Raw genomic sequence first — 19082 nt, 5'->3', positions numbered from 1 at the left:
TAAATGATAGCCATTCTTTTGCTACATCCATAAATATACCCAAAGTACAAAACTTTCTGCCTTTCAAAAGCAATAAAACCAAGGTATCAATGCCTAAGCAATCCAAATCAGTTGCACTCCTTCTTTTAGGCTTATTACAATTGCAAATAATTTCTATATTACATCCCTGTCAATAGAAGTCTTTCAAACTATATTGCTCTAACAACTGGTTTTAAAAGCACTTAATACTTTTACTTATCTGAATAGTACTATCAGTCCCTATGCATATGGATAATTTTCTAAAAGTACGTCTAAGTATATTTAACTACTCGTTGACAACGATATTGAAGCTGACTTTTTTCTGAGTGGCTGGAGACTTACTAAGGTTTGGAGAAGCATACTCTTTTTGTTTCTAATTTCTCCACACTGTCTGTATAAAGCATTTTCATGAATTTTCAAAAGCTCTAAGAGGAAGGATTTTTCAGAAAATTGTTGAACCTTCAAAGTGAAAAGAGAAAAATCATAATACAACAATTAATTAGACATTTTAGGCTACTTAGTTAACAAAACAGACATACATAGTATAAAACATTTTCTGAATTAATTTTTAAAATCTAAGGTTAAATTCACATTTAATATCTTACTGTATATTTACTAGCTTATAAGTGTTTCATACTTACAATTTTATAATCTCTTTCCCCAGTTAGTCTATTTTTTCCTCAAGGGCAGGGACTGTTTTCCCTCCCCCTCTCTAGCACAATTCTTAGGTTGGGAACTAAAGCTTTTTTACTCTACACACTTATAGAATATAATAAGTCATTTATACAATATAATAATATGAGATGCAAATCTATAAAATTAGGCAAAACCCAAAATGCATTACTATAACGATATGAAATAAAACATAAACCTGTTAAATTTCTCAAATAGGTTTTAAGGCCTCATTCTTAAATATTAGATCATTTTTATCTTCAGAGCCTGCAATATTGGTTAGTAATCTAGCCAAGCCGGTAGTGTGAGAGGCAGCCACTTCCGCTTTAGGCATTCAACAAGTCCCCTACAAACAAGACCAGCCCGGCTGGTTATCGCAGCAAATGTGGGGAAAGGTCTCTACTTTTTCTCTCCCATCCCCCTATTTCTATTCCTTATAGGAATTCATTCATTTTAGTGACTTATTTGGTTCTAAACAACAAAAGATAAACACTAGCATTAGATAGGTAACTATTATTTTATTTGGACTTTTAAAAATGGCATCTTCTTAGACATGCATACTGAAATCAAAGTCAGGAAGCTTTCATATATAAAATCTAAAAATGATGCAGGACTGAAATATTTTTCTACAGTTTTGGCACCAGCCTTCATAAGGGAGCATCACTTCAGATGGGTTGTTTCCATCTCTACAGAGAAAAGAAAAAAAGATACAAATTCAACTTAAGTTGCAGAAAGCAAGATTTATGTTAGTTATAAGAACCTCCTCAAGGTGAGAGGCAGGCTATGAAATCTCTGTCCCAGAAGAGACTGAAGAGTAAAGTGCCTAGGAATGGTCTAGTCCAGAGGCAAAGGGTTGGCTTAAAAGACATTTTGAAATATTGTGGTCAAAACATTCTAGAAATATTGGAATTTTTAAAAAATAGCTGAAATAAAATAGAAAATATGATCTTACATTTCTTACATTTGCCCGCACCTACAGTACTTGGTGCTATTTTCATCAACCCTATTTTAAGAAAAATATCAACAGAGAAAGATTAGAGAGATATATTTTACAGGACCAAAGGAACTGAGATTATATTTTAAAAATTGGGAGAAAGAAGATTGAAGTAGGTGGTATTTTACTAGTCAAGAAGACAGAAACTAGAAAGCTTTATACGATCCAAGTTTATACGATCATATAAAAATTGACAATGCAGTCAAAGATCCTCAATTCTATTACTTTTTATTTTGTGTAATATTTGAGGATATTTAGTACTTATTATGTAAATTAGAATAAAGTAAGGCCCAGAGAACTTCAATACTTCAGTAAATATTACATAATTAAATCAAGGCAAACCCAGGACTAAAATCCCGGTCTTCTGACTTCTCTCACTCTAAATCATGATGTTAACATGAAAACACTAGAACTTTTCCAAAGTAAAGATCATTCTAGAACTAAAAAAGGGACCTCAATCTCTCCAAACAGTATAAATTCAAAGTAGAGAAAATGTTCACAAATACTGATCCATGAGAGCTTCTGAGAAGGCTATGTGTACGACACACTTCTTAGGACTGTTACTGTGGGCAGAAACCCTGAGTGCCCTCAACAATGCTTCAGAGACTGAGTGTCAAGCTTAAATAATCATTCATCTACTAAGATATTTCAAGCACTATGCTTCTCACAGTGAAAACTCTTGAATTCTAATTCTGTTGCTAACATGAATCTGCTACAGAGGACCTGTGTCAAAATCTAAAAATGGAGAAAATCTTACTTATCAAATGAATATATTTTAATGAGGCTTAACCAAATTTATAATTCAAATTCAGAAAAGCTTTACTTGAAGGACTTAGAAGCTAACCAGCTTTGTTTCAGCTACCAACAGCTAAGAGCTAAAATTTCCAAATGCATTCATGACCTTTCTTAAGAGAAAGTAACAAATATTATACAGAGCTCTGTGACACATGGCACTTAACTCATTATTTTACTATAACATGAAAAATGAGACTACAGATCCACAACTAAAAAGTAGCAATGAGAGCCGGGCACTTGGGAGCTGAGACAGGAGGGTCGCACAGGTTCAAAGCCAGCCTCAGCTACTTAGTGAGACCCTGTTTCCTAATAAAATATAGGTCTGGGAGTATAGCCCAGGGGTAGAAAGCCCTTGTGTTCTACCCCCAGTACCACACACACACACACACACACACACACACACAAAAGTAGCAAATGATTCTTAGAAAGTGCATATGTTTAACCGTCTTCTTCCTTAAAATTCTGTTAACTGTCCGCTTTGAGGTCTTGTCTGCTTGTCTTCTAGTCTCTCCTCATCTCACTTTTGGTACTGCTCTGCCTTTATGCTTCACTTCCACATTTTCCATTCAGTCAAGACCTGAGAAGTCCCATAGAGTCAGTAACTATAGAAAGCTTGCAGTAACAATAATTTAAATTTTAATTAGGATATCTATGCTGAAACATCTAATACAAAAAGGTCTTGGCAAGTATGAGAAAAAGTATAATAGAGAAAGTGACAGGAATTGGAGTCAGGAGGATAAGTAAAAACAAATGCCTCCAGAACGCTGCTCGGCACAGCCGAGGCCATGGGGAGGCAAGGGAGGCAGGAGCTGGACGAGGCTGATATTATTAAACAGAGCCTGCATGCTTTAATGGAGCAAAAGGAATGAAAACACTGGATCTGCCCAGTTCCTCTTATTAACTATTCAGAAATAAGAGTTTCTCATAGTCACCAACAATGTATATATAGCGTTTGTTTTGGATAACTCCTTTCTTTGTGATATCCTAACTAATTCCTTGAGTTTTGTTATGGCACTGAGTTGGAAATCCAGACCTACTCATAGGTACTGTTTAAATGAATCTTCAAAATAAAACTCTTAGTATACTAATGAGATAAAAAAAATGAGGTGGTTTCACAATCAACAGAAATTTTTGTTATAAAGGTTATATGGGGGATCAGAAAAAAGATAAGAGATAGAAAGTTATACCACAAAAAATATTTCTTAACATATTTCTGAGTCAGGGCTGAACTGAGGCACAATCATGTCCATGATAGCTTGAACCATTTACTTTATGATAAATAGAAACTTTAAAAAGTTTTGACTCTGTCTCCTAAGTTACCCAAAGATTCCCCCCCAAAAAAAACTTTTTAAAAAGGGTGGAAAGTTCCTAATATCAAGATTACAAATCTTTCTCCAGGTTTCTGTCCTCTGGAAATGAAAAGAAAATATTTGCATCAGTCCTAAGTTGCATTCCAGAATAAAATGGCCAAGCTCTGTCAGAAAATACTGCTGTTTTGGAAAAGTTTAATTTATAGCAGTGCCAACTCCCTGCTCAATTCTGCTTCTCTCAGCAATAAAGATTTTTTTTCTTTTCCCAGTTGTATTCCTCTTGGGATATTTGATTTTTTTGTTGTTGCTGTTTTGTTTTTTAACAGAGCTTATAGTTTTCCTAGTGAGCTGACTTATCTCGTCAACTAGGTCAGGTTTCAACAAAGCCATGATTTGTGACTCTTCACTATTCTTGCTGCCTGAGTGCTTTTAGGTATTTTTCTACCAGAAAAGCTTGAAAACTGAAAATGACTGAGGGTTTTAAATTAATGTTTGGGTCCAAGTAAGCAAAATACTGAGCTATTCTTCGTTGTGGCTGCTGTAGTTAAAAATAATCTCGGCTGTGAGCAATTGACATTGTGCTGATTAAATGCTTTGCCCAATAGCATAATAGGCAACTTTACCTGAGAAAATACAAAGAAAGTTATGTATATTCACATCCCTAAAACAATAACAACCAGGAGGAATCATGTTTTTCTTATAACTATGATAAAAGGCATTTTAAACACTAGGATACATCAAGGAATACTGTACCAATAGCAGATGTTAAGAATTTTTTTAAAGACGCCTTTCATAAGTATGGCTCTAAACCACAGATGCAGTGCTTAAGGAATAATCACTATGACACACTAGTACTCATATAGTAAGAGAGAAGGTTCAGTAGTATAAACACTGGTCCTCATGGTGGCTATGAAGGCTTTCTGGGATCTGCATCCGCTACCCCACTGGGCCGCCTTTGCTCCTGCCTGATGCACACCCTCCTCAAGCCTGTTCACAGGACGCTCTCTGCCTGCCTGGAAATCTCCTTCCCCAAGTCCTTCACAGTACTAGAAAAAAAACACATTGTTTAAAATCTTGTATGCCTCTACCATCTTGTACTCCATTAAGTTGTATGACTACAATGCACCAATAATAATTTTTTAAAAAAATCTTATAGCAGTACAGGCGTTCCGAAGCCTGAAATGCATACAGATTAAAGGACTAAAAATTCCAACAAAACATTATAAACTTTGACTAAAAAAGCATATTACTAAGAACCAAGACATAAAAAATAAAACTGACAAGGAATGACAAAAATCTGTGATATCTATAACATATAAAAAGCTAGAAGGCCATAAAAAAGACAAGGGAAGGCTAAAGGATAAGAATGGGTAAAAATAAATACAAATAAGCAAAAATATTGTCAGTTAGCCGGGCCTGGTGGTGCATGCTTGTAATCCCCGCGCTTGGGAGGCGGAGACAGGAGGATCACATAAGTTCAAAGCCAGCCGCGCTGACTTAAGAGACCCTGTTTCCAAATAAAATATAAAAAATAGGGTTGGGAGTGTAGCCCAGAGGTAGAAGGGTTTCCAGGAACCCCAGTACCACCAATATATATACATATATATTCAGTTAAAATTCAATTTAAAACAACAAAAGATGCCATATTTACAAAAAAATGGCAATTTCTAGTGTCTGAGTGGTGAAATTGTATGAATTTCAGAGGAATGACCTTTCTGGAGGACAATTTAGAAATTCTCAAAACCTTGAAAACATATACCTATTGATGTAACAGTTTGACCTTTAGGACTTTTCCTTAAAAAGGGTAGATGCACAATGATGGAAGACAGGCATCGCAATGATGCTACAGAACAGTGACTTACTAATTATAACAGTAAATACTTATCAGGGAGATATCAGTTAACTAAAATATGATATACTATTGCTGGAATTCTATGCAACTATTAAAACTGCTTTATATACACACACAGAAATATCAAGGACAGAGTAAATTACTTATGAAAAAATGTTCATGCTTTTAATTAAGTTTGAAAAAGCATATTAACTGCACAGTAACATTTTGTTGATTTTTACTTTGTATTTTGCCTATTTTTAGAATAATTCTCAGTATACATTTCATTAATTTACAGAGAGCTAAAATGACTAAGCTATTTTAATTTTGAAAAAAATGATTGCCTTTTTTTTTTTTTTTTTTTTTTCAAAATGGCGACTGAGGGACACAGCACCTCTCAGTAGCTGAAGTAAATAAAGTTTAAATACTGAGAAAGCAGTGTCTAAATCAACAAAACAAATACATACCAGGAACCAAAACACATCCTGTACCTCGGCGGAACCCTGAACTTGAACAAGAAGAACAAAGATCGGACACGGGACCTGCTGCAGATACAATCTGACCGCGGACCAGAACGCTGAGCCGCGGGCTGCTTTGGCAGCTGTCCAAGGAGCTGCCTGCCCGATATTTCCACGGCAAGATAATCCGGGAATAAAAACGGACTTAGGACCGCATCCTAAGCAGCGAGCAGCACCCTCCAGAACTCTGTCTGCCCACCAGCGACCGGATCACATCGGCACAGAGACTCACACGGATTCCTGCACCAAGACAGGTACCTGAGGGCGCCCTAGTAACTGGGGTCCTAGCGTGTGCGGAGTCGCAGTCTCAAACCCCCACCACGGGCTCAAGCCTCAGAGCACTCTCCTCGCGCTTCCTGCCTGTCCCCTACTAGTAATCAGCGCCTGTACACTGCCCTCCTAAATTGGAGCCTGCTTCTGTGGCTAACCCCTGCCACCTTGCCAGAGCCTACCCTCCAGGCTGCAAAAGCACTGGGAGACCCGGAAATCTCCTTGGGGCACCCCCAGCCTCTACGTCCCGCGGGACGCAGAGACCATTGCTGGACACCGCACACTGGAACCTTGAGCACCTACCCTGCACCCCTGGCCCACCGCGGGGTATTCCCAACCTCCTGGTAGCCAGATGCTTAGTTCTAAGTGAGAACACAGCTCAATACACCTTGGAAGAACATACCAGCAGCAATAGACAGCTGCACCCACTCTCACTAGGGTCCAGTATTAACAGGGCATCCAGCCTGCACTCTTGGAATAGGCAGAGCTCTGGCAGTAAGTGTGGCCACCCAGGAACCAGCATTCATTTGCCCAGGGCACATCTTGGGACCACACCTGGCTAGCCCAGCTGGAATTTCCAGAGACACAAGAAAATCCATCGGGCCACAAAATCTGCTCAGGACCTCAGGGGGAAGTGCCAATTACACTTTAGTCACTCTCCACCCCTGCTGTAGGGAAGCACAGGCTGGAGGCGAGGGTGGTGAGTGCAGATGTGCTGACCACAGGTTAGAATTTCGCAGAATCTGTGAACTGTACAGAATCAAATAACAGTGAAACCAGACACCCGGACACATAAACCTAAAGCAGCTAAAGGAGAAAAAGGTGTCCAAACACCCAGAGTGACTTAAGAAGATAAAAATAGAGTACAAAGAAAACTAAGAGACATTGGACAGTATCCTGAAAGCTACCAAGCAATCAGATACACACATATTATATGGACCTGACCCCATATGCGTAAATAAGTAGGACTGTTTGTTTTACTTTTAATGTGGATGTTATGTTTTCTTTTGCTTTTAAAGTGCTTTTGTTTTAGTATGGTTATTGCTGTTTTCTTTTTTTTTCTTTTTCTTTCTTCTTTTAATCCAAACTTCTCTTACTTTAACTTGTTGTTTTATATATATATACATTGGATAGTTTGCCTTATTTCTTTATTTCACACGGCTGCTAGTTCCTTTTATTTTATTCCTCTTCCTTTTTCCTCTTTCTTCCCTTTTCCTTCCTTTTCTTTCATTCTCCTCCTTTGATTGGTTTACCTTCCTTTTTCTTGGATTACATAATAGTCTTGGTATCTTGAGCGGATTCTTTTTTTTTTTTTTTTTTTTTTTTTTTATGTCTGCCTGCTCCTACCAGCATCCCTATTTACAAACCTTCCCACACTAACCTACATACATTTCTCCCCCAAAACTTTTCCCCATAATATACCTCATGGTTTAAAACTCAAAGTATTTTTTATATCCATAACTACTCTACTAACAACAAGAGTCCTAGTAGTTAACTCTCTCTCATTCATAGCAAGTTATTACTTTATCATACTTAAAGTCCTTCTCAACCTAACATATCCTCCACCTAATCTGACTCCTTTACCCATCACCCCAGCTCCTCCCACATCACCCACTTTCAACACTGGAAAGGCTCTGCTGACTGGCCGACACTCCTAAACTCCTAATATTAAGATTTGACTAAACACATTACTCACGAACGATGGGTAGAAATCAGAAAAACAGGACAGAGAACACTATAAATATGAGAACCAGGAGTTATGAAGAGACAGCAGAAATCACGAATACTGACCTACTAGAAATGCAAGAAGGGGAGTTCAGAATCTTGTTGTTCAATATGATGAAAGGTTTTAAAACAAGTATAGAGGAGGTTAAAGGTGAAATAGAAACACTAAAAAAGAATCAGAAAGAGGTCTGGAATGAAATGAAAGAGGCAATAAGTGAAATGAAGACAGCAATAGAAAGAAACTCTGGAAGATTAGATGAAATGGAAAACAGAATATCAATATTAGAAGACAGTACATCCCAAACCGAAAACACAGTCAGCGATATACAGAAATCTTTACAGCAACAAAACCTAAACATCCAGCAATTATGGGATAATATGAAGCGCCCTAATTTACGGATAATAGGCATTGAGGAAGGGATAGAGGTACAGACCAAGGGCATATGTAATATCTTCAAGGAAATAATCTCAGAGAATTTTCCAAATATGGAAAGAGACTTGAATCTTCAAGTACAGGAGGCATACAGAACTCCACTGAGACAGGACCAAAGAAAAACCACTCCACGCCACATAATAACCAAATTGACCAGCATAGAGGCCAAGGAAGGAATCTTAAAAGCAGTAAGAACAAAAGGACAGGTGACATATAGAGGCAAAACAATAAGAATCACCCCAGACTATACAACCCAGGTCAGGAATGCTAGGAGAGACTGGTATGACGTGATTCAGACCCTGGAAGAACATAACTTCCAGCCCAAATTAATCTACCCAGCAAAACTACTATTCAAGATCAATGGGGAAGTCAAAGTCTTTCAGGATAAACAGAATCTCAAAAAATTCATGAATTCAAAGCCAACACTAGAGAAAATTCTTAAAGAAATAAATCATAAGGAAGAAAAAAGAAGCAGACTCCAGAATCAGAGAAGCGAGGAAGTTAATAAGTGGGCCATTTAAGTAAAGAAGAAAGATCACAACACCCAAGAGTAGACAGAACACAAAATGGCAGAAAACAAAAAGCATATTTCAATAATATCACTTAATGTCAAAGGACTTAACTCACCAATCAAAAGACATAGACTGGCAATGTGGATTAGGAAACATAATCCAAACATATGCTGTCTGCAAGAAACTCACCTCACAGCCAAAGACATTCACAGGTTGAAGGTGAAAGGATGGAAAAAGATATACCATGCCACCAGTGACCGAAAAAGAGCAGGGGTAGCAACCCTGATATCCAACAAAACAGACTTTAAAATAAAACACATCAAAAGAGACAAATCAGGGCACTTCCTTTTATTAAAAGGAACAATACACCAAGAAGATATAATGATAGTAAATATTTATGCCCCAAATGTGGGTGCAACCACATTCGTAAAACAAACCCTTCTGGACATAAGATCCCAAGTAGACCCAAATACAATAATTCTGGGAGACTTTAATACGCCTCTCACACCACTGGATCGATCTTCGAGGCAAAAGATGAGTAAAGATGCTCTAGAACTAAAGGAAACCATAAACCAAATGGACCTAATAGACGTTTTCAGAGTATTTCAACCAGGAACTACAGAATACACTTTCTTCTCAGCAGCCCATGGAACCTTCTCCAAAATAGATCACATCCTGGGACACAAAGAAAATACCAGCAAATTCAAAAAATGTAATATAATCCCATGCATCTTTTCAGACCACAATGGAATAAAAGTAGAAATCAACAACAGGAAACTCGAAAGAAAGTATTCAAATTCATGGAGAATGAATGATACACTACTAAATGACGAATGGGTAAGAGCAGAAATTAGGGAAGAAATAAAGAAATTTATGGAAACAAACGAAAACAGAGACACAACCCACCAAAACCTATGGGACACCATGAAGGCAGTACTAAGAGGAAAGTTTATCGCATTGAGTGCCCACATAAAAAGGATGGAGAACCACCAAGTAAAGAACCTAATGAAACAACTCAAGGATCTAGAAATTCTGCAACAATCCATTCCCAAAGCCAGCAGAAGACGAGAAATCATCAAAATTAGAGCAGAAATAAATGAAATAGAGAACAAAAAAACAATTCAAAGAATCAATAAAACAAAAAGTTGGTTCTTTGAAAAGATTAATAGAATTGATAAACCCCTGGCCAACCTAACCAAAAGAAAAAGAGAATCAACTCAAATTACCAAAATTAGAAATGAAAAAGGAGATATCACCACTGATAGTGAAGAAATTCAAAACATTATCAGAAACTACTTTAAAAATTTATACTCCAATAGATTTGAAAACCTGGATGAAATTGACAGATTTCTAAACACAGTTAACCTTCCTACACTCAACCAAGAGGACATAGCAAGCCTAAACCAACCAATAACAACCAAAGAAATAGAAACGGCAATAAAAATTCTTCCACCAAAGAAAAGCCCAGGCCCAGATGGGTTCCCAGCTGAATTCTACAAAACCTTCAGTGAACAACTAATACCAATACTTCATAACACGTTCCGGGAAATTGAAAGAGATGGAACTCTTCCAAATTCCTTCTATGAGGCCAGTATCACATTAATCCCCAAACCAAATAAAGATACCTCAAGAAAGGAAAACTACAGACCAATATCCTTAATGAACATAGATGCAAAAATTCTAAACAAAATACTAGCTATACGCATTCAAAACTATATCAAGAGAACAATTCATCACGACCAAGTCGGTTTCATCCCAGAAAAACAAGGCTGGTTCAACATACGCAAATCAATACATGTTATTCACCACATAAATAGAACCAAGAACAAAAACCACATCATCATAGCAATAGATGCTGAAAAAGCATTCGACAAAATCCAACACCCATTTATGTTAAAAACACTGCAAAAAATTGGGATAGAAGGAAAGTACTTCAACATCATCAAGGCAATATACTGCAAACCCAAAGCCAACATTATATTGAATGGGGAAAAACTGCAAGAATTTCCGCTACAGTCAGGAACAAGACAAGGATGCCCACTTTCACCTCTCCTTTTCAATATAGTCCTTGAGACTCTTGCTGCAGCAATCAGACAAGAGAAGGAAATCAAAGGAATCCACATAGGAAGAGAGGAAGTGAAATTATCCTTATTCGCAGATGACATGATCCTTTACCTGGAAGACCCAAAGAACTCAACCAAAAGACTTCTGGAGCTGATCGACAAATTCGGCAAAGTCGCAGGTTACAAAATCAACCTAAAGAAATCAGTGGCCTTTCTTTATGCCAACAACGAATCCACAATGAAGGAAACAAAAACAACAATTCCATTCACTATAACCTCAAAACCAATAAAATACCTAGGAATAAACCTAACCCAAGATGTAAAAGACCTCTACAACAAAAACTATAAAACATTAAAAAAAGAAATAGAAGAAGACCTTGGAAGATGGAAAGATCTCCCGTGCTCATGGATAGGCAGAATAAATATCATCAAAATGGCCATTCTGCCAAAACTGATCTATAGGTTCAATGCAATTCCCATTAAAATACCAGTGACATTCTTCAGAGACCTAGAAAAATCAATCATGAACTTCATATGGAGAAAGAAAAGACCTAGAATAGCCAAAGCAATTCTCAATAACAAGAAACACGCAGGAGGCATTACAATCCCAGACTTCAAACTATACTATAGAGCAATAGTAGTAAAAACAGCATGGTACTGGCACAAAAACAGATATACTGACCAGTGGATTAGAATAGAAGATACAGAAACAAACCCACACATCTTTAGTCAATTAATCTTTGACAAAGGGGCCAAACACATACGCTGGAGAAAAGACAGCCTTTTCAACAAGTGGTGCTGGGAGAACTGGCTAGCCATTTGTAAAAAGATGAAGCTAAACCCCTATATCTCACCTAACACAGGAATCAACTCAAGATGGATCAAAGACTTAGAAATTAGACCTGAGACGGTGAAGTTAGTAGAGGAGAACATAGGTTCAACACTACAACATATTGGCACAGGCAGTAACTTTCTCAACAAAACCTCCAAAGCTCAGGAAATTAAAGCAAGAATAAACAAGTGGGATAACATTAAACTAAAAAGTTTCTTCTCATCAAAGGAAACTATCAATAACCTAAAGAGGAAGCCTACAGAATGGGAAAGGATCTTTACCAGCCACCATTCTGATAGGGGGCTAATATCCAGAGTATACAAAGAGCTCAAAAGGCTCTACACCAACAAAACAAACAACCCAATCAAGAAATGGGCAAATGAACTAAATAGACACTTCACAAAAGAAGAGATACAAAGGGCTAATAGATACATGAAAAGATGTTCTTCATCACTGGCCATCAGGGAGATGCAAATCAAAACTACACTGAGATTCCATCTAACCCCAGTGAGAGTAGCAAGCATAAAGAAATCAAACAACAACAAATGCTGGCGAGGATGTGGGGAAAGAGGAACTCTTTTACACTGTTGGTGGGAGTGCAAACTAGTTCAGCCACTATGGAGATCTGTGTGGAGATTCCTAAGAAAGGTGGGAATAGATCCACCATATGATCCAGCTATACCACTCCTGGGTATCTTTCCAAAAGGGTTGAATTCAGAGAAATACAGCAACATATGCATACCTATGTTCATAGCAGCACAATTTGTAATAGCCAAAATATGGATCCAACCCAGATCACCATCAACAGATGAATGGATAGCAAAACTGTGGGAAATACACACAATGGAATTCTATTCAGCCATAAAGAAGAACAAAATTTTATCATTTGCAAGAAGATGGAAAGCCCTGGAAAGCATCATGTTAAGTGAGATCAGCCAAGCACAGAAGGAGAAGATACACATGTTTCCTCTAATATGCCCAAACTAGAAAACACAAAGGATACCAGTAGGACCCCAGATATTAGAGGGGAAATACTAGCTAAGTTTTAATGGAAAGATAGGAGAGGAGAAAGGCCGATCTTGATTAAGGAGCATCTTCACCTGAACATGTGTAAAATTATGAATAAGACATGGTTAACCTGGCCAACCATTGGTGGGGGGGGGGGAGAAAATGGGGGCGGGGGGAGAGGGCACCAAATATAGTGTAAATGTATACTATTTATGTTCAATAAAAAATTGTTAAAAAAATAAAATAAAATAAAAAAAAATAAAAATAAAAAAAAAAAAAAAAAAAAAAATTTAAAGCCTTGCCGCGTGTGGTGGCGCACGCTTGTAATCCCCATGCTTGGGAGGTGGTGACAGGAGGATCGCGCAGGTTCGAAGTCAGCCTTGCTGGCTCTGTTTCCAAATAAAAATATAAAAATAGGTCTGGGAGTGTAGCCCGAAGGTAAAAGGGTTTCCAGGAACCCCAGTACCACAAAAAATAAATGAATAAATAAATAAATAAATAAATAAATAAATAAAAAAAAAAAAAAAAAAATGATTGCATATTCACCAAATATAATGGCAGAAAGCTCTTGGAACTTCCCAGGGATATAACCTACTCTCTCAGTAGGGGAATAAGCAGGTGTCTCTAATAGAGATGAAGAGGACTGGAAGCTGACAATGCAAATATCACTTTACAGTAACAATGGTATCCATTTTCCCAATTTGATCATCTTATCGTTTCCCATTTTCCCAATTTGATCATCTTATCGTTTCCCATTCCTTCCACCCCCCTCTCTTCTCCTGGAAGGGATTCATTAGAACAGTAAGCAGGACTGGACTACTGGACTGTATTTGTCCTAGAACTAATCTGAATTAAAGAAGTGAAGGTATGCAGACTTCTTTTCTTTTTCTTTTTTTTTTTTTTTTTTTTGGTGGTAGTGTGGGGTTCCTGGAAACCCTTCTACCTCCGGGCTACACTCCCAGACCTATTTTTATACTTTTTTTATTTGGAAACAGGGTCTTTTAAGCCAGCGCAGGGCTGGCTTTGAAGCTGAGGGATCCTCCTGTCTCCGCCTCCCAAGCGCAGGGATTACAAGCATCAGCTACCACGCCCGGCCCAGGTATGCAGACTTTTAACTACCCTGAAATATTAATTCAGGCAACAACAATCTAAAAAGCCATATGAGCACCAAAGCCTGTTTGAGAAATTCTGCCCCAGGTCTGGGGTCACAGGCACAGAGTAGCTGGTTTGCCTCTGCCCTCTTCTACTCTCCTTGCTGAACTCGTGTGGTGTTCCAAAGTTCTTACCAACCTAGACACACCCTACCCCAAATAACCCCTGTGCTACAAAATGATCTTCCTCACATAAAATTTCTGTTCCCATAAAGCTTCCACTTCCATCCTGAGCCAGATGTTAGTCTGATTGGGGGAAGAGAAGCAGAACAAATACTGACAGGCCAAGAACATCTTAACACTTGCTAATCGAAAACACTGGGCAACGTGTTCAGACGCTTGGAAATAAGGTGCCTGGTGTGTTCTGTGACACGTCTTCCTATTCTGCAAGCAACAGAATGCTGGAGGAGAGGTTTCTCATGAGCTGCCTTTAGTGGAAGAACTAGATCTCCTCCTCATAATGAGAAAACCTAGTACATAAGCAAGAAAAGAGCACACCTCAGTTGAGTAAAAATACTGCAACACACTAGAAGTCGGGGTGGAACACTCGCCTAATTTAGAGCTTCAGTGCTAAGAAGTCGACTCATTCTTCGTGAACTCAAGAAAATTAGAGTGGCATAGACAGCGATTTACATATTTTAGCTGTTGGCAAACTGCAGGTCTGAATAGATCTCACAGACTCAACATGAACCCTATAAAAATACACTTTAACAGAAGAGAAAAAGAAAATCCAGCAGATACACGGTATACCTCTACATATCATTTCAGAATGCCAAAGACTGAATCAATTGCTAAAAACTCTAAGAGCAAATAAACCCATAAGGAAATAAGATAAAGATACAACAAGCTGAGATACAAAAAAGGCAGAAAGTTAATGAAATGTGGAAAAAAGGCAACACAAAATTTAAATTTGCGGAGCATTAACTAACAAAACTGACACTGCAGGAGACAGAATCAGTGATATAAAGTATAAGAAGCTTTGCCCAGACTGCTAAGGACCAGCAAGTAAATAACAGAAGATCAGAGAACACAGAACAAAGTCTAAACTATGAAATGTGAGTGCTCGAAAAACAAAACAGCTGAGGTTAAAACAAGAGGCTTATTCTTGCTTCAAAATTAACAGACACTCTGTGCACAAACTTGGAATTATAAAAAAAGAAAATGTTACACAATCAAGGAAGAAAAATGAAACGAGTAGGTTCCCTAGAAAGTTTTTTTTTTTTTTTAACCAGGCTATCTGGTTTTTATCTGGGCATTGATGGCACATGCCTGTAATCCCAGTACTTGGGAGGCTAAGACAGGAGGATTGCAGGTGCAAGGGCAGCCTCAACAACTTAGCAAGACCCTGTTTCAAAATAACAAATATAAAGGGCTGATCATGTAGCTTGAAGGTAGAATTCCTCTGGGTTCAATCTCCAGCACCAAAAAGCAAATAAACAAAAAGCTATTTTCAGTATACTTCTCTGTATTAATAAACTTAATACTAACTTTAATATTAATACTAATATTAATAAAGTTCAGTACTCTTTTCTGTATTAATACAGTTTATATCTATATATTTTTTTTTTTTGGTGGTACTGGGGATGGAACCCTTCTACCTCCGGGCTACACTCCCAGATACCTACTGTTTATATTTTTATTTGGAAACAGGGTCTCTTAAGCCAGAAAGGCTGGCTTCAAACCTGCGTGATCCTCTTGTCTCTGCCTCCCAAGTGCGGGAATTACAAGTGTGCGCCACCATGCCCGGCTATATCTATAAATTTTTTTAAAAACAGAATTGAAAGCTGGGCGTGGTGGTGCATGCTTGTAATCCCAGTACCTGGGAGGCTGAGACAGGAAAATTGCAGGTTCACAGAAAGCCTCAGCTACTTAGAGGCCCTCTGCAACTAAGCAAAATCCTGTTTCAAAATAAAAAATAAAAAAATAGGGCTAAAGATGTGGTTCAAAGATAGGATGCCCCTGGTCCAATCCCCAGTATGGCAAATAAATAAATAAATGCAGATTTGACTCAAGGAAAAGAAATCTATACATAAACAAGTCATACAACGGAAGACAACAGAGAAAAATTTCAAGTATTAATGGCTTAGGAAAACCATCATTCACATATTCTTTCTGAAAAATTATTTGACTCATCAAAAACTAAATCGAAATGTGATACACACACACACTGGAATTTTTACTCAGCAATAAAGAACAATAAAATGATGTCACTTGAAGGAAAACAGATGGAACAGAGCATAGTACGCTATGTGAGATCAGCCAGTCTCAGAAAGTCAAGGGTCAAATGCTTTCTCTCATATGTGGATGCCAGAGAGAAAAGAGAAAACAAGAGAAACTTTAGGTGACTGAGGAGCGAGACCAGTGGAATAGTGGAAGGCCGTAGGGGAGAAAGGGGGGAAGGGAAATGGAAGGACTGATGAAAGGAGCAATTCAGTTTATTCTTGGTCCAGCCACACTACTTCCGGGCATGAGGCATCAGCACCGACCTCACTGTCCTGCGAGGGACGGTGGGTAGCAGGTGGGAGCCGAGATCCGTGTGTGCATCTGCTTTATGACTTTGAACCTTATCCTTAATAGCCCACAAATAAAAGTAAAAATAAATAAGAACTCTAGAAGTAACAAGTGGACATATTAAAACATTTTCTGAACCAAAATACCAAACCACAACTTTGTAACCAAGTGTTGCAATAAAGCACTGGTGGCCATATTTTTGAGTCTCTGCTGAGCCTTGACATCAAGGGAGTGAAGTAAGATTCCTAGAACAAATGTTTCTTTTATAGAAACTTCTTTAATTCAAAGGCCATATTTTAGCTGGCCATATACTCAAGAACATATCTACCCAGAAAACTTGAAAAGCTATAAGCATTTGTTGAAAATGAATTTCTTTAATAAATTTCAAATTTGTAACTGATATGGTAATAAAAAATCATTTTCTGGCAGCTGGGCATGGAGTACTCGGGTATTGGGGAGGCGGAGGCAGGAGAACATCTTGAACCCAAGAATTTGAAACCAACCTGGGCAACAAACATTCTGAGACATATCAAGGAAGAGAGAGGGAGAGAAGGAAGGATGGACAGAGAGAGAAAGGAATTTTATTGTGAAGAAATCTGACTATGGCAGTATATGCCAATATGAAAATAATCCACTATTCCAGACATAGAGAAATACTGGATAAAACAATAATTACATTTAAAATATGTATAGTTTATGTAATTACGACAAAAAGGAGAGAAGAAAATTTTAATGCCTTACACAGGATAAGATGGTAGGTTAGTACTGTTAGTACTTGAGTGCACAGGGGCATCTTTCAGAGTAGATACGGGGATTAGGAGCTAGGGTTTTAAATGTCCATGAAAGACTGAAAGTCGGGCCAATGGGAGTTGGACTGGGTCGCCTGAGGAGATGCCTGTCTACTGGCATAGACAGAGGAATCTTTGTCAGCTACAGAAGTAAAGTAACAAAATTCCAGCCAATAGCCTAGATGTGCCTCATGTAAGTACACCACATCTCACTCTGCCAGACCCGGGAGAGGTGTCTCACCTGTGCACCAAACCCAATCCTGAACTGTTCATGGATGTGAGATCAGTGTCTCTTATCCATTCAGTACAGAAATTCTGGGCTCAGAAATTGACATTAAAAGCCAAGCATGGTGGTGTATGCCTGTAATTCTAGTAGGAGGCCTAGACAGGAGGATCTTAGTTTCAGGCCCAGCCTCAGCCACTTAGCAAAACCCTGTTTCAAAATAAAAGTGATACTGGGCTAATAGACAGAAGAAGGCCTCTCTCTGGGTTCAACCTTTAGTACCAAAAAACAAACAAAAAAACAACATTTAAAATCTCTTGAATAGGTAAAACCTGGAGTCCTGTAAGCAGGAGAAACTGCTTCTTGGCGATACCCTTCCTATGAAGGGAGAGCGTGGCTATGGGACTGTCATGGTAATAGCTCAGCTGAAGATAAATTCCCAGTGAAAGTCTTTTTTTCCCTCAGTTCTGGGGATTAAATCCAGAGTCTCATGCATGCTAGGCAAGCGTTCTACCACTGAGCTATATCCCCAGCTCTCTTAATTTTAAGACAGGATCTCATTAAGTTGCCCAGGCTGGCCTCCAGCTTAAGATCCTCATCTCAGCCTCCCAAGTAGATAGAATTACAGGACTATGCCACAATGCCAGCAAAAAACAAAGATAAAAAACTCTTAAGAGTTAATTTAAAAAGTAAACACCTTTAAAAAAAAAAGTCAAGTGAAACAAGTAAATTTAGAGAAGAAAATAGAAAGCTGACTTCTATGAAAAAAAATTTAAAAATAATTTATTTGCTCAATAAGCATTTAATATCTACTATGATTCAGGAGCTGTTCTATATGCTGGGAATAAACACAGTGAACAAAACAGATGCATTTCTATTCCTTATGAAGCTTACAATCCACTGAGGGGAGACAAATCATAAACAGATCAATATAAAATATGTCCAGAGATGGTAAGTGCTACCCAGAAAAGTAAAGCAGAATAAAGACTAACATTAAAAAATAGCACATGGTGATGCTACTTACACAAGGTCACAGAGACGCACAGAAGCTGTTCTCAAAATGTTGGTCCTACCTCCCTCACACAGTCCAAAACAATTACTGAAAACTCTTGTTTTGTAATAGATATCTATTACTATTTCCTGTGTCAGACATTAAAAATGGAAAGATTTTTAAATGTTTTATTCAATAATAATAATAATAATAGACCCATTGCATTTTAAAATAAGTAAAATATCATTATGAAAAAATACTTGGATCACGCAGGTTCGAAGCCAGCCTCACTGGCTTAGGAGACCCTGTTTCCAAATTTAAAAAAAAAAAAAAAAAAAAAAAAAAATATATATATATATATATATATATATATGTCTGGGAGTGTAGCCTGGAGGTAGAAGGGCTTCCAGGGACCCCAGTACCACCAAAACAACAAC

The 19082-nt window shown here is 37.9% G+C and overlaps 1 protein-coding gene across 1 annotated transcript in view; it reads right to left on the bottom strand.

The window, feature by feature from the left end:
* The window catches only part of CCDC172 (coiled-coil domain containing 172), a gene marked incomplete at both ends in the record, with an annotated part of 80123 nt that overhangs the window by 45500 nt on the left and 15541 nt on the right, over positions 1-19082 (bottom strand). Inside the window, one exon of the mRNA XM_080695410.1 lies at positions 361-477. Within this exon, the coding sequence (XP_080551536.1) occupies positions 361-477 (117 nt within the window). The remainder of the gene's footprint in view (positions 1-360; positions 478-19082) is intronic.

The sequence above is a fragment of the Muscardinus avellanarius genome, assembly GCF_963383645.1.
Source record: "Muscardinus avellanarius genome assembly, chromosome: 4".
Lineage (NCBI taxonomy): Eukaryota > Metazoa > Chordata > Mammalia > Rodentia > Gliridae > Muscardinus > Muscardinus avellanarius.
Note: the sequence above shows the minus strand (reverse complement) of the source record. Positions and strands in the feature narration are given on the sequence as shown.